The sequence below is a fragment of the Alosa pseudoharengus genome, unplaced genomic scaffold (assembly GCF_046254945.1).
Source record: "Alosa pseudoharengus isolate Yale_2024_CS ecotype anadromous, Long Island Sound unplaced genomic scaffold, YU_APseudo_1.1 YU_APseudo_1.1_scf_6, whole genome shotgun sequence".
NCBI lineage: Eukaryota > Metazoa > Chordata > Actinopteri > Clupeiformes > Clupeidae > Alosa > Alosa pseudoharengus.
The window spans coordinates 40297584-40323652 of record NW_027468848.1 but is presented as its reverse complement, the minus strand read 5'-3'; the positions used below and the strand labels follow the sequence as shown (position 1 = coordinate 40323652).

Genomic DNA, 26069 nt, shown 5'->3' with positions numbered 1-26069 from the left:
CATGCAACTGTAGTTTGTTATCATCATGTTACGACAAAAACTCAAAACAATTCAACTGATCCTAAAAATAAGGTATGACCACTTGAAGCAATAGAGGTGACCCCAGTGCCTAACATATGGAAGGCATTAAATTAAGATCCCAATGTGCACCGAGATATATTTTTTCTAAAAAAAAAAATCCCATCCCCTCTGCTAAACTCTAGGAACGCAACCACTAGATGGCGATGAGATTACTTTCCCTCCCTATACATGGATTTCTATGGAACGTCACGAAAACATGCGTGCGCAACCAAGAGGCAGAAAGCACCATAGAACAGCATAGAGCAATGCAAAAGAGCAAAAGAATAAAATGAGTTTTTGTGCTGAAAACGGCACCAATTCGAAATCACGATGGTTAGAGAATGTTAAATATCGGAATGCATGTCTTCGCCAAAAATGACAAAATACGATGTTATATTAATAATCCAAATGAACGGCAAACTTTGAAATATAGTCTGAAATGAGATGTTATTATCATTGAGACAACAGGGATATACAAAAAAAATCCGATTGTAGCTTACAGCAGCCGACTATTTAGGTTAAGTTTATAACGTTGTGGACGGCCACCAAGCGTCTTCTGCCTCACGGCTGCGCGCGCATCTAGTTTTGTTGGTAAACGGGAAACCCGTGTATACGTGTGATTACGAATGGATGTGTGTGGTTTGCAATTATAATAAACAAGAAATAACATTTCCAATAATTTCCCATGATAAATTACATAATATTTGCACCTTCCTTACTTGTGAAGCTCACACGTATTCAGTGAAATGTAATACAACGATGCCACCTAGCGTTAGGCTATTTAACATTAACGTGACATTGCTTGCTTATTCTTTCGTCAACTCCATGCTTTTAGGAAAACAATCTTTTTATCATAGTACCCTCTTCAATGAGCGATTACCAGCTCGTTTTTGTAACAGACATAGCTGTTTATTGTCCCTAGGTTTACAGAAACATCTATTCATATTAATACGTAGCCTATGGAGTGCTGCCGACCACTGTTCATTACGGCCCAGAATGCCTTGCATGTCTTTACAACAAAACAACCCAGTAAAACCTAATTTCCCATAAACATATGAATTTGCATACTTGTAACATTTTTAATAATACTCTCCCATCATGATATTTAACAATAATGAAAAATTTAATTTGAATACCGTCAATGTGAAAACAACTCTATTATGTAAGCTATATATAGCTAGTGTTCTCCTTGCTATTTCAGTTCGTAAGTCCATACTATCCCATGGCAGAGCAAGGATTTCATGATTGGGCAAGGTTGCCCGGAGACATTGTGGCTACCCAGAGACAGTGAGCATACTTGGAAGGCATTGTGTTAGAAGGTGAATGGTGAGAGTTACCAAATACCTGTAGGTGGTTTGCCAAATGATGGAAACTTTTGGAATATTTCTTTTCTTTTTTTAGCTTATGCACCCTCACACTGGAGTCCCCAGTTCATATACAAAATTTGGTAACGATATGTGACAGTGTTCCTGAGATATGGACGACTTCCTGTTTCGGAGCTTCGCCGCCGATTTCGTTTGGCTGTGACGGGCAAACGCTTTCGAAAATCAAAAATCCTTCTAGTAACTTTTGTGAGGCTTGGTCCAAGGATAATGTACATCAAGTTTCGTGGCGTTCGGACCAAATTTGTGACCTGTGAAAATTTAGTTTCGCTTTCTATTCAATCCAATATGGCGGACGAACGACACGCCCACTTGACGTCATCTTCTCGAGCAAGTTACACCGGTACTGCCCGGACGTTTTAAAGTTGGAACGGTGTCTCTGTCTCAAAGGTACGGAGCCCTCCGGGTGACATGGGGGAAAAAAACATGGGTTAGAAAAAAAAAAAAAAAGTAGTGGGGGAAAAAAAACATGAAGAAGAAAAAAAAACTTTTGCGGGATCTCATTTGCGAGATCTCGCAAAACTTTTTTTCTACTTTTGGAACTTGCTGGGCTTCCTACTTGACCCCAATAGGCCCACAAACCACCACCGCCAGATGGCAATCGTATCATGATACTCTGATTGCTCTATCACTGTTGCGTGTTGTGGGTTTTCTGGACACATTACATAGGCCTATGACAAGGGAGGGAGAGGGAGACACCTGCGTGCAGACACGCACACACAGCAGGCTACAATAAATTGCCTAACAGACAGCAGCCTAATTTCGAGGTATCACCAGGGTGCGATTCGAGAAACGAGAAAGCACTCGTTTGATAAATAAGCCAGTAGGCTAGGCCTAGTAGACAAATAACTTACAGAAATAATCTGTACAGCAAAAACAAATGTTGGTGGGTATTTAAACTATCTAGCGGGTGTTTTAACAGCTGCAAGAAATAGAAGCTTATGGCCCATATGTTCTGGTTCGTAAATTATTTTCATAAAACTTCAAGTTGCCCTATAACTTCTCTCCAAACTCTTCACTGCACTGTAGCCAATTAACTGACAGTATGATAGTAAGCTATTTATTTTCTGTAGGCTTCAATAAACACATATATTTTTTCAACTTTTACAATATTACGCACTTGGCTACTGAACGCAAATCTGCAGGAGAGAGAATGCACGCAGCCTACGCAGCGTGTAGCGCAATGTGTAGGCTATTTGTATACCAACTAACACTGTTAGCCAATTCACTAACTCAAGACTTCAGTGTCATCATATACAACATTTTACATAACAAATACAGAAAGGATGGAGGCAGCAAAGGTAGAGGAGTCATTTCAGATGGGTCAAGAACAAGGTGAATTTGTATGTTTCTCAAAACGTAGTCCAACCCTGCATTAGAGGAGCTGAGCACACTCGCTGTTTAAAGTCATACACAACGGTAAACTAAAACTAAGCTAAAGGTAAATGTTACAAAGTTGGCAAAATTAATATAGGCTATTATTAGCTATGAAATTATTCGTTCGTTCATTTTTTTTTTTTTTGGGGGGGGGGGGTTACAAACATATTCAAAATCCCCCACCCCCCTCTGTTTTTTACACAAATCGCACCCTGGGTATCACTAATACCTATTAAATAAATGTAAAGGACACAGAACTGTAAGCTCAAATTCAAAAACGTTTGAAGTCTACCCAAACATATGCAAAGGGAATATATATAAATTGTGTTGCATATAGCCAGCTTAATTAATGTCAATTTAAAGATTATGATTAGCAGTTTCTATGCATTTTTCCATTGATAGTTACAGGAAGCCACGTTTTGTTTAAACTATTGTTGCTTCTAGCCCACGTTACCTCCAGTTTCACTTGCTGCAGGGACGCACACATTGCATGATCGATCATAAGCGTTCTATCTCCGATGTAGAACTCAAATGTGTCTTGACGCCGCCGTTTGTAAGATCAGATCAAATAAAACGTTCTAAATGGAACGCGATGTAATTAAGCTGTTCCTTTCCAAGCGTCTTGGAGACGTACTGTATGTGTGCTGACTGGGCTATGTCTATATAGTTGATGACACCAAATGAATAAGTATTGTAATTATGTTATTGGTAGTCGGAGGAGGAGTTACACACACACACACACACACACACACACACACACACACAACTCGGGATTTACTTTTCACAGTTTATTCACAAGAATTAATTAATACACCACTACCTCCCACACACAACCACCCCGCATTCATACAACCCGCTTAAACTAGCCCTCTCTATGGCCGAGTTAAACTAGGGGAAGGGACTGGCCATTAACCCCGGCCGGGGGCTAAACTCAAAGCGCGCGCACGCACACACACACACACACACACACACACACACACACACACACACACACACACACACACACACACACACACACACAGTAGGCCACACTAGACTGCAATAACAAGGCAATCAATAGACTGCGCTAGATCACAGGGTCCTATGACCGGCTTTGAGAAAGTACTGGTTTAGTCTGTACAGCAGCTCCAGCCTGGAGCGTTATGAGACTGACCGTAAGTGTCCAGAGATAATTCAGAGTCCGCAAGTAGCCTAATCCACAGAGTTCGCAAGTATCCACAGTGTTCGCAAGTAATCAACAATGTTCGCAAGTAATCCACAACGTTCGCGAGTAGCCATTCCCTACAGTATGCTGCAAATGAGCAGATGTGTGAAGCACCGGGCATAACTTAATTTCGCGGCTACGTGGAGCAGTAGTAGGTTCATTGTTGAGGAGGCCCATAGTTTGAGAAAAGCTGCAGATCATAGGCAGAGAAAGCATAATGCTCTGAGAACAGTAGCCAAAGGTTTTCCTGCAGAAACAGGTGCCTTGGTGCACGCACCCCGCTTTTACTTTGACTCCCTGCATTGTGGCAAAAACTGTCAGTCAGACAGTGAATTTTGGTTTACTAAATTAGCATAATGCGGTAACAATTATCATTTCAATTCTATCTGAAATCTGCTCACTGCAGACGTTACAATGCAGACCCAAGCAGCAGCCTTGAAAGACGTACACTTTGAATTTGATCAGAGCGGCTCTGGTTCTTCACCTAACTTGGTGTGATTGGCTGGATGACCGTTCAATCAAATCAACAGACCTATTTGTGTCTCTGTGTGTTCGTTATAGATACGGTTCCAACTCTTTACGGGAGCGTTTATTTCCATATTTTACTTTCAATTTAATCTGACAAAAAGTGTGAGGGATATAATCGTGTTCCAGCAAAACTGTGTACATTATAACACCCACATCCCCCATGCTTGCTACGCGCCTGCGTGTGTGCGTGTCTGCACGCAGGTGTCTCCCTCTCCCTCCCGTGTCATAGGCCTATGTAATGTGTCCAGAAAACCCACAACACGCAACAGGGATAGAGCAATCATAGTATCATGATAGATTGCCATCTGGCGGTAGTGGTTTGTGGGCCTATTGGGGTCAAGTAGGAAGCCCAGCAAGTTCCAAAAGTAGAAAAAAAGTTTTGCGAGATCTCGCAAAGTTTTGCGAGATCTCGCAAAACTTTTTGCGAGATCCCGCAAAACTTTGCGAGATCCCGCAATAAGATCCTGCAAAAGTGCATCGTTTTTTTTTTCTTCCTCATGTTTTTTTTTCCCCACTACTTTTTTTTTTTTTTCTAACCCATGTTTTTTTCCCCCCATGTCACCCGGAGGGCTCCGTACAAAGGGCCTACGCACAGGAGCTGGAAAAAAATTAGGGAGTCGGGAATAATAATAATATTAACTAGAATTGCGGTTCCGAGGAACTGCAAGAGTGGGTTTGATCTGGGGCACGGAACTCGGCCTCATCCAAGGATTCCAACGGTACCTCATTTATGAAAATCGGGCACACGGATCAAAAGTTATCTGCATTAACGCAACATCCAATAAGCTAAAACGCATAAATAACGTGGTTGCTATGCTGGTTGCTAGGGCAATCATGCTGGTTGCTCAGGTGGTCGCTAGGTTAGAAGGCCAGCGCCTCCTGAGAGGCCTGAAGGGTCAGTTCTGAGGTTGTTGACTGCTGAAACCGAAAAATGGACTGCATTTTCTTAAAAGACAATGTGACTGAAGTGCGGGCAAAGTTTGCACAGAAATGTACGATTTTTCCCACCCTCATCGACCTTGTCATAAAACTTGTTTAAATGATCACACGACGCCTCCTTGCTGCTTTGTCGTCTACATCAGCCTTTCTCAAACTTCTTTGACCTGAGGCCCAGTCAAGGCATACTTTGGGGTCATAGGGCCCACCTACATGAACCCACCCCCCCATCAAATTGTAATGATATCACAATTATTATTATTTTTATATTATATTGCCTACATGCACTTCAAAACAGTCAATGTTTAAAGTGCTAAGATTGTTCACAAAAGTTTGTGAAAGCATGCACATCAGAGTACTGCTTTACTAATGTAAAATATAATTAGGCCTACACTAGTTTCATTGTTTTTGCATTGTTGCATGATTGATATGCTATTTAATTACATTTCATTTGAATGCCTGAATGTAAGAATTCAGGAAATACAATACCAGCTTTTAACATTTCTGTTGTTTACTAGTTTATGTAAATCACATAACACATGAACTGTTTACATACTACTGATAGCCCATTACTGTACACAATAGATTAGTATCTTCGAATAGTCAAGGTTGTTGACTGCTGAAACCGAAAAATGGACTGCATTTTCTTAAAAGACAATGTGACTGAAGTGCGGGCAAAGTTTGCACAGAAATGTACAATTTTTCCCACCCTCATCGACCTTGTCATAAAACTTGTTTAAATGATCACACGACGCCTCCTTGCTGCTTTGTCGTCTACATCAGCCTTTCTCAAACTTCTTTGACCTGAGGCCCAGTCAAGGCATACTTTGGGGTCATAGGGCCCACCTACATGAACCCACCCCCCCATCAAATTGTAATGATATCACAATTATTATTATTTTTATACTATATTGCCTACATGCACTTCAAAACAGTCAATGTTTAAAGTGCTAAGATTGTTCACAAAAGTTTGTGAAAGCATGCACATCAGAGTACTGCTTTACTAATGTAAAATATAATTAGGCCTACACTAGTTTCTTTGTTTTTGCATTGTTGCATGATGCTTGCATGAGAAATACTTCTCAAAACAACAGCAATTATATGGGTGCCGTTGTTTTGGGATGTTTCCCTCATGCAAGCATCATACACTGATAAAGTATTTATATGCTATTTAATTACATTTCATTTGAATGCCTGAATGTAAGAATTCAGGAAACACAATACCAGCTTTTAACATTTCTGTTGTTTACTAGTTTATGTAAATCACATAACACATGAACTGTTCATACTACTGATAGCCCATTACTGTACACAATAATACTGTGCCCATTCATTAACATATATTAAACATCAGGCGTCTTGTTTACACATTTAAACCATATTTCCACTTCGAATTTCGCTTCCAAATTGTAGTAGTAACTACATCTACGAAGTCTAAGGAAGATAACCATGTAGTATGTTTAACGATAAGATACATTTTGACAGAACTACAGACTTCGTGAAAGTAGTACCTACACTAGTTTCTTTGTTTTTGCATTGTTGCATGATGCTTGCATGAGAAATACTTCTCAAAACAACAGCAATTATATGGGTGCCGTTGTTTTGGGATGTTTCCCTCATGCAAGCATCATACACTGATAGAGTATATATATGCTATTTAATTACATTTCATTTGAATGCCTGAATGTAAGAATTCAGGAAACACAATACCAGCTTTTAACATTTCTGTTGTTTACTAGTTTATGTAAATCACATAACACATGAACTGTTTACATACTACTGATAGCCCATTATTGTACACAATAATACTGTGCCCATTCAGTAACATATATTAAACATCAGGCGTCTTGTTTACACATTTAAACCATATTTGCACTTCCAAATTGTAGTAACTACATCTACGAAGTCTAAGGAAGATAACCATGTAGTCTGTTCACCGATAAGATACATTTTGACAGAACTACAGACTTTGTGAAAGTAGTAGCCTACCTAAAATGTCTCCATTCACTTCATTGCAAAATCGCGGTTGGTCTGTTTACACATTAAAACAATATTTACACTTCGAATTTCGCTTCCAAATTGTAGTAACTACATCTACGAAGTCTAAGGAAGATAACCATGTAGTCTGTTCAATGATAAGATAAACTTTGACAGAACTACAGACTTCGTGAAAGTAGTACCTAAAATGACGTCATTGCAAAATCACGGTTGGTCTGTTTACACATTAAAACCATACTAACAATTTACATGTCGACTGCACATCCTTGTAACACCATACCAAGGGTCTTAAGAAGTGAGTCAATTTGGCTGATTACGTTAACGCATTTCCAGGGCTTGTCAGCTCAAAAAAAGCAGTGGATATTGCTAACGCATTCATTTTCAATGCTTAGCATGTTAGCTAACATTAAAAGGTTTGTATATGTGCTAACGCTTACTTGAACGTTCCTATTGTGGCTTGTGGGGTAGAATTTAACTTGTTCACACGTTAAACATTACTGTTGTTTACTACTTTATGTAAATCACATGACTATAATAAACTGTAACTTACTGAGAGCTAAGGTAATTCTGATTCAGTGTGATGAATGGCCATCACGTAAAGCATATGACAACAGCAAATAGCTAACGTTTACATTAGCCTAACTTACATATCGTTGACGTTGACCCGACACGTTTATAAGTTAGACCATAGATTGATAAGGACGTCCATGAAAATTCCGTGTGTATCCTGTGTATCTTTCGTGCTGCTATCCTGTTGCCTCTTCCCTGTTGTTCCGGCAACAAGGTTTTTACGCGATATTTACGCCACATCTCAGAGAGTTGTTGTTTGGTGGGTCAGGTGACGAGCCGTCGAATCACAGCACAGCACCCAGAATGCATTGCAACACACCGTCATGAAGGGACTCATCGTTAGGTCGGCTTTAAATAGCATACAGAACCTATAGTAATATAACGTTGTCTGTAAGCTCCACAGATCGTGGCAAGACAATTGAATTGATTGTGGACTTCTTGCCGGGCAATGATGAGTAACTTAACTTGAATAGTAATGATGCGTGGATGTGCATAATATCTGCATGAAAGTGTGGTTCTCAATGTAATAATCTATACAACTGTACACATGACTAAGTTTGAATGGAGCTAGCTGGGCATAGGACTGGGCTGAATGGATTGGTGAAATACTTTATTTATTTATTTATTTAATGACCTATATGAACATGGTTTGGCTTTACAACTGGTGCTGGCAAGGCATTGAACTGGGCTGAATGGATTTGGAAAATATATATATATTATTTTTTTAATGACCTGTATCAACATGGTTTGGCTTTAAAAAAAAGATGAGACAGCGCTTTGACCATACGGCATACGGGTCAAAAGTTACATGCACACACCTTCATTATACACAGACAGCCCAGCCCAGGCCATTAGACATTGCCAGGTGGCTTAGAACTCTTCCAGGTGCAAGCTTAAACAATCAGAGCTGTGATGTCACAATCGGATTTAGAATCCTTGAACATTCCGCCATTCATTTCAATGGGGCCGAAAAACGCAGAAAAACGGGAATACCGCGAAAACGACAAGGGACAAGGGCAAAGCCATGCTGTGGTCTTGCTGGATCAAACCCACTAATAAGAAAACTTAAGAAGAACAATAAGTGTGCTGCTTTGCAAGCACACTTAATAATATTAATAATAAGAAAACTTAAGAAGAACAATAAGTGTGCTGCTTTGCAAGCACACTTAATAATAAGAAAACTTAAGAAGAACAATAAGTGTGCTGCTTTGCAAGCACACTTAATTACAAAAACTGAAACCATTATTTCATTGTTATACAGTGGATCCATATTCAGAAGACATTAGGGCTGAAACGATTCATCGAGTTACTCGAATAACTCGATTAAAAAAAATACTCGAGGCAAAAACCCTGCCTCGAAGCTTTGTTAAATTCCTATGACGCGCACTATACGCGCAGGGATCTGATTGTTCCACACAGACCGTTGTTCAGGAAGCACACCACTAGTGCGTGAATCGTGATACATTCTGAATTTAGCTGGCGCGATGGCGGAGTCAAGATGTCCATAAATGGCAGAGAATGTCTAAAGTTTTCAAGCAAAGTTTTGGGATCTTTACATACTCAAAAAGGAAAAGAACACAAGCATCTGAACCGAAAACATCCACTTCATGCTGTTTCACCAAGCGTCAATAAAGTAGGCTATCTATCAATCTATCTAGCAGCTAGCCTATCTACGTAGCCTATAGCCTACAATAAAGTTGGCTGATTTTAATCACATACTGTATTTGTAGCGATGTCGTGATATAATGTTTAACTTTGATGTTGTTAAGTAGTACATTTATTCATGTTCAATTGCAAGACAGTGCCTCAAAAAGAACCCCTTCTTATACACACATGCATGCACCCTCATCTTCCCTCATGCACCACACGCGTGCACACACACACACAAACAGGTTGCTAGGTTACCATAGCAAATAGGCTCACCCCAGAAATGATTTTAGCCTAATGGTAAAATTATTTGTTAGTAGCCTAATGTTAGGCTATTTTTAAGTAGCCTATTGGTACAATTATTTGTTAGTAGCCTAATGGCAAATGCTGCAGGTGTAGAAATCTACTGTACATAAAACAGATATTTACTTTGATGTCAGGTGTAGATTACAGCATGAAACTTGTTGTGCATATTAATACATTAAATTGCTTTCCCTCTTCTCCCTCCCAGCACTTCACAACATAGTATGGACAGCTTTGTTCGCCCAGCTAAGTCATGCACAAGAGGCTGCAATTTTACAGAGAGCATTTTGAACATTATTTAATTGTTGGCACTGGCACTTATAAACACTAAATGGGTAAATTGCAATAAATGGGCTTAGTTTTGGAGCCAAATGTTGGAGTTAGAATAAATACCTCTGTGCCAATTGCTTGATCATTTTACAGCCATGTCATTTTCGTTATGCATTATTTGTTTCGGTTGTTTAAAAATGCAAAAAAAAATGTATCCGATTAATCGATCGATAAAGTGCTAGATTAATCGATTACAAAAAGAATCGATAGCTGCAGCCCTAGAAGACATTGAACTTTTAAAAAAATGTACAATAACCTTTCCTCAAAAATGCCTAGACCTTGTCTAACATTAGCATCATCTACCTGCCACTATACACAGCTATATAGTGAGCTAGTTCAGTGCAACCTACTGTAGCTTTAATACACAACTGAAACAAAAGCAAGTGACAAATTCAACTACCCTATATTTATGGCTTTATTTACTGACTGTATTGCTGACAATATGTGAGAATTTGAGCTGCAGCCTGCCTCTTGACTTCACCTGCCAACACTTTGCAAAGCATGGACTGAACTTGAAACTTGAAAACTTCAAACTTGAGAGTTTGTCCAATAAACGTCTAGCTTTGCTGCACTGAGAAAAGTACATTATGAAGTGCAATTGAAAATCCAGTGAAGCTGAGCTTCTATGGGTTTTTAATTGGATCATGTAGTCGCAGCAATGTATGAGAAAAAAAATCACGATAGACGACCGGCGAAAACTTATTGCTGGACGAACTAGCCATGAAGTCGAACACGTTCTAGCATGCTCTAGTTGGAATAGTAATGTATATACAGTAACATTTGATAAACTTTTCCGTGATATTTCAGAGGAGGTGGAGCGTCTCTTGTAGTCTAAGAGTCGCCTCTGACACATACACACAAAGGAAAGGGGGAGGGAATAGTCAATAGGGGTTATAAAGTTTGATGGTAGAACAGAGTCGAGCTGTGTGAGCTGTCGAGTCCTGGCCTAGCCTTTAGCCCCAAAATGTTCCTTTTATGTGTATTTAATATATATCCATATTAAATGTTCCAACATCAACTAAAATGTCATGACATAAAAACAAAACATATTTGCATGAAATTAATTTGAAGGACGTAGTTCGTGGTGCTGACTGGTCTGGTGTCTTGATGCTATTTGATTTGTTACTTCAAAATAAATACAAGCGAAACGTAGGCCACAGTTACTGGATTTAAACATAGTTTAAGGGAGAGAAGCACACTTGAACTGATAAAGTTGACCGAAAAGACATAGATAAAATTGATATAAGAAAATGTCCATAGACCCACGGTGCTTCAGTTGGTGCAGCTAGCATTTGACAATGACTTGACCCGAAAGTGCACTAGTGAGAAGGACAGGTCATGATTAGGCTGCAAGGCTTTTTCTAATTTACTTCATGGCACGCACGCTATGTGTGTGATAGAGAGACAGTGAGAGAGAAATGTGGCTTCTACGTATGCAGTGTTTGTGTGTGTGTGCTTGTGCGTGCATGCGCGTCAGAGAGAGAGAGAGAGAGAGAGAGACTTCAAGACAAAACCGTTTTTCCTTGCGTGTCCCTTGTCAGTGGAAACTATCATGCTTGATGTGAGTCAGATGAGGGGCCCTGAATGCCTGTAGGCCTACTCTTTCTGTCTCAAACTGCTTGAAAAAAGGGGCCACCAGAACTGTGAAAAATTCCCTGGGAGAAATACCCACAGACCCTTTAGGTTATAATGCAATTTCATGCTGTTAATTGAGATTGCATTTTTTAATCGCTCAACAGCCTGAGTATCTACAAACAATTTCCAACTAGATGTCCAACATACAATTTACCCGAACTTACTAGTGTAACCGACTGCTGGTTCTAAGACTGAGGCTCGATGGGCAGTGAGTGGAAACAATAAATGTGAATTCACATGCATAAAGCTACACACAGGAAGGCCTGACTATTTACAGTCTTTTTAATGCAATCAAATCAGCAAATTAGCAGTTGCAGACAAAGGGAGATACTGTAGGAAACATGACATGAAACAAAGTAATCTAATTCATGTGTTGAAATGTTAAAACACCAAAATCTTTCAATTGTGTGCACAGTTGAGTAAGTTAGTAGTGAGATGTATGGCTGCAACAATAATCAATTACTCAAATAGTTGTTGACAATGAATGAATTGGCAACTTTGGTAATCGTTAATCAGTTTGTACTATGTTTTAGGGAAACTACCTCAAAATTCTCTGATTTTTACATCCCTATATGTCAATTCAACATTTGATATGTAGTCTATGTTCTATTGTGAATACAACAGGTTTTTGAGATTTGTAAATTATTGCATTCCGTTTTTTATTTACAATTTGTACCTTGTCCCAACTTTTTGGGAATCGGGGTTGTATTAAAACCTCAGTAGCTGTAAACGCTGTGATTCATTCACTCTTAATGTTTCTACAGTTATTACTAAGCAGTACAAAGAGCCTGAAGAGAAGCATTGTGAGCCAGAGCCAGACAGCTTGCATGAGGAGCCAGCCCAGGTAATATTCATTAAGTACAGGACATATTCTCATAGGGAAATGGCACTAAATTGAATCGAAAACCCTTTCCGTGGAGCACTTGCACATATTTGTAGCACTGTATGCTCCACTCTTTAAAAGAAAAAGAGAGAGAGAACAAAAGCTGATAATACAGTATTTTTTGTTGATGTTTTCTGAGTTGAAATCACAGACATCAATGCTAGACATTATGTAAAATATAAATGAAGAGCTCTTTTCCAAATTTTCATTTTAATGCATTTTCATTAATACTTTTTTTTTACATTTTGTTTTCCAAGTAATTTTAAGTGGAACTGTAATTGGATTATTGTTATTTGATTTATCTTTACTCAATCAAAACGACACAACTGCACTTGTATTGTTATTACCTGAAATACACAATTAAATAACATAACTTAATTATGTTAACTTAATAACTTAAACTAATGTCTAAATTAATTTAGTGTTTTGGAAAAGAGCTCTTCAAATTTGAATGTGATAAGAGTATTGCAAATACACTGCTAGTTTATGTCATGTGAACTCAGTATTACTAATTCTTTACTATTACTATTTACTATTACTTCTTTCTCTTCTTTCTACCACTATCTCTCTTTACAGTATCTTTGTTTTTACTTAAATCCTCCTCACTATTATCTTGGTTATCTTGTTTGTTGTACAAAAAGTAGTTTTTAGTCTCAAAGCGAGCGGTATATTGCACTATACCTTGAATGCTGTGCCTCATTTGTAAGTCAGCTAAATGAATAAATGTAAATTGAAGAAGTATAATAAACCTTACTTGACAATTATGTCAATCTACAGGTGCAAGAGCAAAGCAGTCATGAAGATGTAGACAACAGGGGCATTTGTGCACGTGCACTTTATGACTACCAAGCAGGTAAGCCCTCCATTATTAACTCATTGAATGCCAAGCTGTTTTCGGAAGCTTTGTCCTAGAGTGCCAGCAATCTAGACCATTGTTGATGATTTTTGTACAGCCACAGCATATTCTGTGTTATAGCTATGAACACATATGGCTCGTTTAAAAGGTGAGACTTTAAGCTCTCAGTGGGTGCAAACCGTGTATTTCTACACGCCTCTGTTCCTGAGAAATCCCAAGCTAAACAGTGGCTAGTTTTCATCAAAATCGCTGTTTTTTTTTCTAGAAATGGAGATGGTTAAGGCCTGGTTTTGAGCTGACGTGCATGCGTCACTGATTCGACCCAAAGCGGCAACCGAGTTATGATAAAATGTCCAGATAAAATGTCCAGATGGTGCGTTTTCATGAGTTTTCGATCGTCATATATTTCATTTCCATTCATCACAGAGTTCCCAAAATCACATATAAGGACTAGAGTGTCTAGTTTCGTAATTTAAAAAAAAAGCTAAAAACGTAATATTCAGGGTTCCCGCAGATCCTTAAAAAGTCTTAAAAAGTCTTAAATACAACTTTACAATTGTCTGGGATGTCTTGAATTTTCGAAAGGGAGGTATTAAATTTGCGTATGGGACCGCCAGCGAGTGAGCGAGTGAAATGTCTTCATCCGGTTTCGTGTATTTAAAACGTAATTGTATAAGTGACTATAAGGCTACAGGAGGAAGTGTAGTGGTTGCAGAGTGAAGATGTTTTTCACGGGTGTGGTTAAAGGTGTGAAAACGGTAATAATACAGTATGTACAAATATGCCTGACATTTTCGTGGTGTAGCCGAGGCCTGAGATACGCAGGTAGCCTACGTGAGTGGGAGAAAGAGTTGGTAAGCCAGTTAGCGATAGGGTGGCCATACGTTTGAACTTAGGCCGGACATGGATTTTAAAAGCCCTGTCCGGCGTCCGGCGCAGCCTCAAGCCGGACGCTCATTTGTTCTCCTTTTTGTAGTTGTGCTGGGCATCTAGAATCTTTGCTCGAACGCAGCATCGTTTCACAAACTATGGACACGAAGACTGCTGGTCAAATTATGCGCAGTGCTTCTGTCACCCGTCTTATAATTTGCTGCACAATTTATGAAGGAACCACGGACCATAGGCGCCGATTTATGTTTCCATCGGTGGGTGCTCAAACAATTAAATGCCCGATACCAACGCCCATGTGTATTGTTGCCATACGGTTTTTGAGAAGTAATGTATGCACTTCAACACTTTAGGAAATCAACAGCGGCCGACACACAAAACGGCAATACAGTTTGCGGGAGTCCATGGGCGTCACCCCCGAGGACATTTCTTAAATGTCTGTACATGTTAAATACTGTACATGTTACATACTGTACATGTTAAATTGATCTGTTTGCATCTTTCCAGCGTGTGTTGATGGCCTAGCCTAGGGAAGAACATATCGAAGTTATAATACCTGTAATATCTGTCAGCAGCTTGCTTGCCAGCCTTTCCCAGTAGGCATACTTCGCAAAAGTTGTGAAATAACCGCATATTTTTTTTGAATGTCGGCGACTGGCTACATAAAAAAACAACGTGCGTTCATAATACGTGCGTTCTTGAGATGAAACCAGTAGTTTTCAGGAGGATCATGCGAGGAGGACCTGTCTCTTAATTAATTTAAAACAAGTCAATGGTTTTACAATATTTCACTCAAGCTTTTGGTTGGTTTAGATACAACTGGTATGCAAAATGTAAAGTAGTGGATTAACTGCATATGGGACAATAGATGCACATAGTGAATTATGTAAAGCAGTCCTATTAAAATATTTAAATAGCTTAGTCTAACTTAGGGATATTGAAGGGAATCCAGTCCAGTGCACATGTCTTTGGCAAGTAGCCTATACAGACACAGGTGAAGAACAGTCAGCCTCTGCCAGTAAGCACAACCAGATATGTACAGCCAGCTTCAAAAGCAAGCAGCCCAGACCCTAAAATTGGGCATTTATAGCTGTGAAGGTAATTCACACACAATTATTTTTCTTTCGCCAAAATATATTTGGTAACTTCTGTAGACATCCAAAATGGGGTGGGGGTTAAAATTAGTAGAGAAAAAAATCTATTGCATAAAACAGTTTTAAGTTGTCGTATGTATCTTTTTGCCGTGGTATAGTCTTAATTTTTCCATTTAGAAGTCTTGAAAAGGTCTTAAAAGTCTTTAAATTTGCACTTGGAAAATGTGCAGATAGCCTGAATATTAAGTTTTTGGCACTCAACGCATGGGAAGGAAAAACGTAATATTACGTTTTTGGCACTCAATGAGTTAGTGAATGAGATAAGTACTACTTTGCCCCATGGAGGGCTATGTCCAGTGAAGGGTGCAAGTTGCAAGACGGTGATGAGATTGATATTAATATAAATTAACAGGATATGTAAATCTTATTGGATCAGTTGCCACAAAACTGATGGAGAACTTACAGTTGTAAAGGATAAAAGTAGAGATACTATTTGTATTTGAAATGGAATAAAGCTTCAGTTTCGTAGACCCATTAACGCTAGCATTATAATGATTGTTCAAATTGATGGTTCTGTTTAAACCGCAATTGTTGAGCTGTAGTTTAGTTTATACCTTAGTTTTGTGTTGTTTGGGAGAGGGTGGAGGGAGAATAAGGAAAAAAGAAAGGACGAAAGTCTGGGTCTTATCAAATCACCAACAATTTGGACATTTTAGTGAAGAGCGCCAAAGAACATGGAAGATTAACTAAACTTTGCACTGGTAAAAGAAACAAAAATAAATGTAGCCTCAAATGGTGATTAATGGGGTCCAAGTAGTTTGGCTGCCACTAGAGGCAATTTGAAATTAGTTTACAAGTTGAGCAGATGAAAACAGGTACCTGCAGTTTAGGAGTGAGTTAATGGGAGTTAAAAGAATAAGCACAACAAATTTCACATTTTCACAAATTATCCCCTTTTGACTGATTTGTGTCATATTTGGTGCATGGCTTCTATGTGCCATCATGAATGAGCCTATGAAGTTTCAGTACCAAGCCCTTTTTTAGGGGAATGCAAGCTAGAATCATTGATTCCAATGTGTAAGACGGGTAGCGGTCACACATTAATTATTAATTCACAGGATATTCAAACAATTTAGAAAGAAATATATATGTAACTGACTCACACCATGTCCTAACAGGATCCGAGCGAGCGACTGTCAATGGTATCTGTCTACACTGAATCCTTTAAATATGCCCTTCTATAATAATAATAATAATTAATTCATTCGTTTTGTATAGCGCCTTTCTAGAAACTCAAGGTCACTTTACAAGAAGGGGTGGTAGTAAGTGTGTGTGTGTGCGCAGGAGCGCTGGGTGGGATGGTGAGGGAATTAGAGGCCTAAGGCCTCAGTGAAAAGATGTGTTTTGAGGTGTTTTTTGAACAGGCCCACAGAAGAGGCACAGCGGATGTGGAGAGGGAGCTGGTGCTGAGGACGCTGGCGTGAATGTCGCCGTTTCTCAGTTTCCAAACTTATTCTCTGATTCCGAACTTATAGCCTACTCTAAACTTACCGGTTTACAGACTGTTGCCTCTGCGATTTGAAAATTAATGAATTACGAGTTGATGTTCTAACTTTTAGTCTGCATCAATTTCGCGTCGCATCTCTCGTCAGCCTGTGTAATCCGTGCCTACTCTACTATGGAACACAGACCATGCTAAACAATTGATCTGTGGACTACCAACGAGTGTACGGAACACGTACACCTTGCCTTGACACAGATTTACAGTGAACTGACCAGGTCATCCGGACTGCCCCCTCTGTTGTAGGCCTAACCTTGTTGAGGTTTCTCCTGTTTGTAGTTAGCAGCCACGCTAGCAAGCAAGCTAGGGGCGTTCCCAGCCGGACGCTCCTTTTTGCCATGACTCTCATTAAATACTCTGCAGCTGAACTTTTCAGACTTAGGACTCTGACCTCTCCGAACTGCCAGGAGGTCATTACATCTCTCTGCCTACTACGTCGCCCCGGCTACGTGCATAGGGCTGCCCGACATAAGTTTGTTTACATGGACAGTACTCCAGCTGTTCCTGCAGTTAGGTGCCATGCTTCACTGCGGCAACAGCATCAAAACAAACCACGCCCACGTACCATCAACCTGCGACCCCTGCTCTGTGTCAACAGCACTGTGACCCAGTGCTGCACTCACTAACAGGGCTGCCACATTCATGCTGCTGAACACTCGCTCACTAAATAACAAAGCCCTACTCATCTATGACTTCATGTCTGTACGGAGACATGGCAGAGCCAGCAGGTTTTTGTAACCCTCAAACAAGCTACTCATCCAGACTATGTATACATCCAAAAGCCTCGTAGCTTGGGACGTGGTGGTGGGTTAGCTGTTATTCACCGATCTGTTATACAGGTCAAAGAATTTCTAATCAACTCCACCTCATTTGAGTGCCTCCACTTTGCACTGGCTGGTGCCACACAGCTCCAGGTGGTATTTGTCTACCGGCCCCCTAAAGTCTCCACCAACTTTGTACCAGAGCTCTCTGGGTTGCTTGCCACCATCTGCCCCATGTCCCCAATGTCTATCCAACCGCAAACAGTATGTCACCCTGAAGGACATTAACTCCATCCTTGCCTCAGTTAACCATGGTGTCCCCCAGGGATCTGTACTCGGCCATCTCCTCTTCACCATATACATTCTCCCCCTGGGTCAAATTATACGTCACCACGGTCTCAGCTTCCACTGCTACGCTGTTGACACCCAACTGTACATCAGCACCAAACTCTCAACTCCGCTTTCCACCTGGACCACTTGTCAACTGTCTGCAAGAACTTAAAACCTGGATGACCTCTAATCTTCTCAAACTGAATAGCAATAGAACTGAGCTCATGGTGGTGCCTCCTAAGCCACTGCTCAGGAGGGTTGGGGATCTTCTCCTGGACGTGGATGGCTGTTCCATTGCCATATCCCCTGAAGTCCGCAACCTGGGCGTCATCCTGGACCCTACCCTGTCATTCCAATCCCACATTAAAAACACCAAAATCTGCATTCTATCACTTGAAAAAACATCTCAAGACTATCACTTGAAAGACACTCATCACCTGCTTCATCTCCTCCCGTCTGGACTACTGCAATGCCATACTCACAGGTCTTCCCTCCAAGGCCCTGGACAGGCTGCAATATGTACAGAACTCCACTCTGCAATATGTACAGAACTCAGCCAGCACTAAGCCCTGGCAGCACATCACCCCCACCCTCATGTAGCTCCATTGGTTACCAGTCAAGTTCCGCATCATTTACAAAATCCTGCTTCTCACCTACAATACCCTCCATGCTCTGGCCCCTAAATACCTTTCTGACCTACTCCACCCCTACACCCCTCTGCGGTCTCTCCTTTCCTCCAACAAGGACCAGCTGGCTATACCCCGCACCAGATTTAACTTTGGGGACAGGGCCTTTTGTGTGTCCGCACCAACTCTTTGGAACCAGTTCCCCTTCTATTGAGTCATATTTCTCATTCAAAATAACAGAGCAAAGCAAGCGACAGAAAGAAAATAGAAGCCGAGCGTCCGACAAAAGTTCTCTCAAACCTGTGCGTTGCATCATGCTGCTCGCGTCGCTTGAAAACAACGGAATTAAACGGATATCACTAATGTTCACTCGCATCACATCTGGTTAGGACATGGTGTCATGTTGAAATTATGCACATTTCCGACCTAATTCACTTCCAATACCCCAGTGTTTTCATTCCTACTTTACGTCCAGGCTATTTCTATCAAATGTAGACAGACAGATAAGTGTTGTGTCCTAATTAATTTGATAATAAATTCTTTCTGACTGAAATACCGAAGACCTAAAGACAAAGCCCTAACTATGGCTAAATACAATATATGAGGTTATATCTTTTGATTAGAGGAAAAACTCTCGAGGTTGTGTTAACAATTTACTGTTTTTGCCCTAGCTGATGACACAGAGATCTCCTTTGACCCTGATGAAATCATCACTGGCATTGAGATGATTGATGAAGGCTGGTGGCGGGGATTTGGTCCAGATGGCCACTTTGGAATGTTTCCTGCGAATTATGTTGAGCTCATCTAATACAGTAATCCAGACAATTGGCAGAACACCGATTGACCACAGGACTAAGTCACAGAATCTCTCAAAAGGAACCAGCAATGAAAGACCCCTTTTTTATTGGAAGCACCTGCACTGCAACTATGAGTATACTTCATGACAGTCATGTAATGTGAGATTATTTTCCATCTTATGTCTCACTGCTGGTGCAGTTATTGTTGTGTGTGTGCTTTCTGTTTGTTTGTTTTTTGAGTGTTCACATTTATCAGGTATGCAGCAGAAGTGAGTACACGCCCGTGTATTGTCACACACATGTCAAGTAATTAATCAGTCAACCTGGGTTTGATTCCCGCCGTTATGAGTCTGTGTCGCTTTGGATAAAAGCGTCTGCTAAATATCAGTCAATTTAACTTTAACTTTTAACTTTAATTCAAGTTTGTATCACCGTAATTACATTATTTTTAAGTTTAACATTAGGATCTGTGCTCTTATGTAAAACTAGAGATGTGGTTCCTGAAGGAAATACCTGTGCATGCAAAGTGTTGGTCGCTATGGCGTTGCTTTGGTTCCTAGCGTTTTGCTCGGGCTGAATGGAGAGAGACCGAGAGAAAGGGCTCCGCTGCGCGTTACACAACATTCTGGAGAGATGTACTACCAGTCTTCAGCAACAATTTAACTTAGCTGCACTTTGTTGAGGTGGTTGTGTTGCCTCTAAATGTACCTTTAAAACACTGCTGTTCTATTGGCTTCAAGGCAGGTGACATACTTGGCCAGGTAATAGTTGTGACTTTTTCTTCTTCAGAAACTCTTTTTTTCCAAGCTTCTGGAGATTGGACCAAACAATCAACCAATCAATCAGTCAATCAATTTGGTATATTATTGTGCAATATCACCATGAAGCTAGTCCTAATACACTTTACACATTAACAAGAAAATACAACACAACCACTGAATAAAATCTTAAATAAAATGTAAGTATAAGAGTAAAATGGATGTAATCTTGTCAGTATTGTGGTGTATTTACAGGCATTCATGGTGCCATCTATAAAGGACAACACTTGAACTCCTGTTCACCATAACACATTCCCAATTTTAACTTTGTGCATTGTCATTGAGACCATGGTTGTAGTCCCGGCCAGGTTTGCACCAAACATGCTGCTCCCCATCTAAGCCAAACAAATATAATTTGATCTCATCTGAATAAAAATGTGCTTCCAATATTCATCAGGTTTATGCTGCATTGACAGTATGCACAATGCATCCTTTGCACTCTCATTGGTCATAAATACTCAGATTTCTGTTTTCAGAGTTATACTGTGCTGTGCAAGTAATGCACAGTCTTTGGTGTCATTTTAGTATGACAGCCACTGTGACTCTTATTAGTAGTGCTATGGCACATTCTATACCTCTTCTTTTTTGCTGTGATTGTGTTGCTGTGATTGTGCTGATTTTTTTAGCTGGTCACTAATTCCTGTATCCTTTACTATCTTTGTGAAGGCTCTGAATTAGATTTTCAATTCTTCTGGCAATTCCATGGTTATTATTTCATGGAATTATAGACACATACAGATACAGCTCATATGTTCAAAACTCAGAAAGTTCTGGTGGTCACTTTATAGCACAGTAAATCACATTACATGTCAGCGATCACAGGTGTATTCACTCTTGTTGCATTGAATTTGCACCTTCAGACCTGTATTTCTAATATAGAGTTTCTAAAGTTGTTGTTTGTTGTTTTTGTTTGTTCATAAGAGGAAATACTATACATGTCAACTTGAAAATAATGCAATTATTGAGAGGCAATACCATCTTTTAATCATTTTACATATAAGTGATATTACACTGGGGTTTACTCACTTCTGTGGTATACTGTTTATAATTTGAATACTAGCCAAGTCCCAATTAAGACTTAAAATTACTATTATTTTGTAAGTATTTTCTTTGTTGTTTCTTAGTTTGTTTTCCAAAGAATGTTTAATTATTGTTCAAATCAATTTTAAATCAGTAACTTAATCAGGTAACTTGCTACATTCCTCTATTATGCAGTATCCCTATTTTGTACATCTGACAGACATAGCTATTGTTTTTTATTGTGCTCCCTGTAAATTGTGTGGCTAACATTCTGAACATATTGATCTAAAAAAAATTTTAAGGGGAAGAGTTCATCAAGTAATCATGTTGCAGTGATGCTGCTGTGGTATTTGATTTGAAAATGTAATCCACTATCAAACCATGGTGAAGTATTAGTTTCCCACTGTATTGCAGGCAGGATACATAAGGATAATATGCTTTTATTTTAGTAATGTCATTATAAGAAATGTTCTACTTGACTTCTGTTTCCTTAACGTTATGAAGTCTTTCATTATGCATTCATGTATCAGCATTTCAATTACTGTCCAGATATCTACAGCCATTGAGAGAGTATGTAGAAGATTCACAAACAGATATTAACATCATCTGTGATTCCAGTGTAAAACTATTTAAAAATTAATATTTATATGTTCAGGGCTTTGTGATCTTGAAAATCTGATGACTAAGATAAAAATAACATTTCTGAATTGTCTGTTTGGTTCAGAAATAAAGGAATCTATAAATACCTTCCACCAGTTTGAGTTATTTGACACCCAAAGTCATATTCAAGTCGATAAGCAGCACCTCAACTATCTTGTCTTTTAAAAAACATTATACTTTTGTAAATTCATCTATATTTTCATGTAAATTCATCTATATTTAAATAGATCAGGGGCTTCATTTTGAAAAACAATTGTGTAGAAACCACCCTTCATCTCATGATCTTAAATCATTTCTCAAATGATTGTACACGTGATTCAAAGAAAATGAACATACACACAAAAAAAACATTCATAAATCACTCTTTTAGATGTGCCGTGTATATATCACAAATGATCGGGAAATTGTGGCCAGTCGAATGGTTGTAGTTTTCTGACTAGTGAGCACCTCATTAATATTGTAACGTCGGCGCAAAAAGACAGTGTTCACGTTCTCCCGCGCAGGGGATCCTGGGATACGAGAGCGAACATTTGGGGGGTTTATGTCGTTATTCTCCTTAGTTTTGTGTGTAATGTTAGCGTCTTTATTGTAACATGTTTCCCTTTTAGTTCTCCCTCGTGTGTGATCCTTTTTGTGTGGGAGGCTGCGTCCTCCCCTGTATGTGTAGTGTGTGTGCGTGCTTGACCTGCCCTGTTTGCATTGTGTTCTGTGTCGGTCTGTGTCCCGGCTCTCGTTCCCAGTGAATAAACCTTTTGATTGGACAACTGTGTGGTTCGCTATCAAATCGTTACATTGGTGTCAGAAGCGACTTTCGAACATGGCCTCCGCTCAGCGAGAGAAGCTGGGAGCGGGAGACTTCACCGCTGGGTGGAGGCCCACGCAAGAGGATCCAGAGAGAGCCCTTGTAAGGGCTACTAAAGAGCTTGAGGCCTTCTATCGTTACCGCCGCCGGAGGAGAGGAGCTATCGCCGAGACCTGCCTGCTGCCATGGGAGGAGATCTGGCCAGATGAAGTGGTCGCGGAGAAGATGACGCTGGCCGCCCAGGTGACTCCACGGCGAGCCGCGACGCGTGTGCAGAGCCGAGGGAGTGCGGCGAGGAAGAGGTTCCTAGACGATGGACGGTTGGCGGAGCCGCTGAGGGCAGCGAACTCACGACGGTGGGGCAGGTTTGACGGAAATGCCGTCTGAACTTTAAAAAAAAAACTTTTGGGTGCGTGTGAGAGGCACTGTGCTGTGTGGGCGCCCGTTCTAGTTGGCCTGTTGGCCGGCGCCTTTTGAAAAAGTTTGTGTGTGGAGTTCGATAACACGACCATCTCGGGGGTCGTGCCTTCGCCGAGGCCGCGAAGGAGTGGAACGGGCCGGGAACAGAGCAGTACGGCTCTGCGAGATGGCAACACGAGGAGGGACGCCGAAGACGGTAGCTGCAGCGGGAGAGCTCAGCGCGGTCCGGTTGCTGTGGAGTCGGTGCCTGTCTGTCCTGGTCGGCGACTCGACGGAGCGGAGTGGCGTTGGCGCAGCTTCATCTGGCCCCCCTCGAACCCCGGTGCTTGGTACAGTGTCGACGGTTGTAAGGCCACCTAGGGCCCCGTCTGGAGAGGAGGAGTGCCGCGGTGTCACGCCGCGGAAAGTGCAGCCTGAGGGCGGCTGCTGAGAGGGAGCTGGTGACGAGCGGGTCGGCCACGTGGCTGCTAGCACGCCCGTACTGGATTGCTAGCAGCGTGGCGCCCGTTGAGTGAGCTCCTGCGGCGTGCACCCCACGTGAGTTGGCGGTACTGTCGCACTGAACTGAGTGGCGGGCGACGCGCGCCGACGTTAGCATGTGGCTACCTCGTGGGCATTGCCGAGGACGGCAATGGCTTGTTGGGGGAGCTGTGTAACGTCGGCGCAAAAAGACAGTGTTCGCGTTCTCCCGCGCAGGGGATCCTGGGATACGAGAGCGAACATTTGGGGGGTTTATGTCGTTATTCTCCTTAGTTTTGTGTGTAATGTTAGCGTCTTTATTGTAACATGTTTCCCTTTTAGTTCTCCCTCGTGTGTGATCCTTTTTGTGTGGGAGGCTGCGTCCTCCCCTGTATGTGTAGTGTGTGTGCGTGCTTGACCTGCCCTGTTTGCATTGTGTTCTGTGTCGATCTGTGTCCCGGCTCTCGTTCCCAGTGAATAAACCTTTTGATTGGACAACTGTGTGGTTCGCTATCAAATCGTTACAATATTATGATGAAGGGGTTATTATGATTATTGATTATTATATCAACATTAGCATATTGATGCTTTAATGAGATCAATGGCCTAACTAAAACCTTTAAAAAATAAAATATTAAAATCAATATTTATTTTAATGTCTAGTGCTGTCAGTTCAAATAGCCAATTTTGGTTGCAGGCAGCACTTACTGGTAAGAGGTTTTAGAAGTAAGATTGTATAAGGCTTTGGAATTAGGAAATAGAAAGGGCTGCCCCAGATGTTTTGCTTATTGGGTTCATAACTCACTGCTGAAATTTTAATTCTGCATCCATACACACACTTTATGACAAAAAAACTGTACGTCATGGTACAGTAGTTCTGAATATGACCCAGGGTCATAGACTGCCAGTGAGTTCACCGGGTTGGTCAGTTGTAAAGAACTTTGTTGACGTTGCATCGGATTTGAAGACACAGCTGTGCAGTTTCACGCGAGTCATCATTCCCTTGGACATTTTCAGCTGGTTGGAAATTGGACTAATTTTATTTTTTATTTTTATTTATTAATTTGTTTGTTGTCCGTCTTGTATGTCTTGGTGTCACGGGTACGCTGGCGACGAGGCCGCTCCCTCCGGCATCTATTGTCTTTGTTAGCCTATGTGTCAATGACAATGTCTTATATGTGGAGCGCTTTGGGTTGCACTCTGTGCATGTTAAATGTGCTATACAAATAAAACTGACTGACTGAAACTGACATATAAATCGGCACTAAAAACATCACTTTAAGGATATGTTTTTGGCTGGTACAGTATAGAAATCTAGTCTAGTTCGCTGGTCATTCTTCATTCATTCTGCATGTCGAGATTCGGGCTAATATCTCTGTGATTGTTTTCTTTCATGAGACTGGCAGGAGGGAAGTTGTTGAACTATGTTGAGCCTCTATGTTGAGACTATGAAGGTCTGCCAAACCTTATAATACTTCTTAGAGGAGCCTCTAATGTGAAACCTTAGTTCCTCTAGTTTAAGGTGGGTCATCACATCTTTGACCCACTGGCCATGTGAGGGTAGGAGCCTATCCTTCCATTTAAGAAGGATGAGTCGACGCGCTAAAAGAACTGCAAAGGATACTATTAGGGAGGGACACCTCTTCTGATACCACACCAAAGATGGTGGTCAGTGAGTTAGGCGTGATTTTCTGGCCACATATCTGAGACATTGTGTCAAATAATGAAGACCAAAAGTGGGCTATTGATTGGCATGAGAAAAACATATGGGATAAAGTAGCAGGTGCACTGAGACATCTTTGACAGGTGGAGTTTGTGTCAGCATAGATTTTAGCAAGTTTGCTTCTGCAGAGATGCAGACGGTGTAGGACTGTAAACTGTAGTAGCCCATGCACAGAGACGATTTATGAACTCTCTCAATTGCTGCCTCCCAAATTTCATCAGAAATGGCAAACTGTAATCCATCTTCCCATGCACATTTAACATGACTGAGAGACAGGCTGAAAGTTTCTTGAATCAAATGGTAAAGCTTGGAGATACACCCCGATCAAGGGATAAGCAGCTGTGTATGGTGCTGGTAGTTGGGGCTAATGGGAAGGATGAGAAGTTTTGTGCAAAGTCTCG

General features: G+C 40.7%; 1 protein-coding gene across 3 annotated transcripts in view; it reads left to right on the top strand.

Moving 5' to 3' along the window:
• The window catches only part of LOC143106372 (drebrin-like protein), a 72225-nt gene extending 49871 nt beyond the window's left edge, over positions 1-22354 (top strand). For all 3 annotated transcript variants that reach the window (XM_076270646.1, XM_076270645.1, XM_076270647.1), the window contains 3 exons: positions 12735-12814; positions 13631-13706; positions 19641-22354. In XM_076270646.1, coding sequence (XP_076126761.1) covers positions 12735-12814; positions 13631-13706; positions 19641-19777 — 293 coding nt within the window. In that variant the 3' untranslated portion in view covers positions 19778-22354. The remainder of the gene's footprint in view (positions 1-12734; positions 12815-13630; positions 13707-19640) is intronic.
• The last annotated feature ends 3715 nt before the right edge of the window (positions 22355-26069 follow it).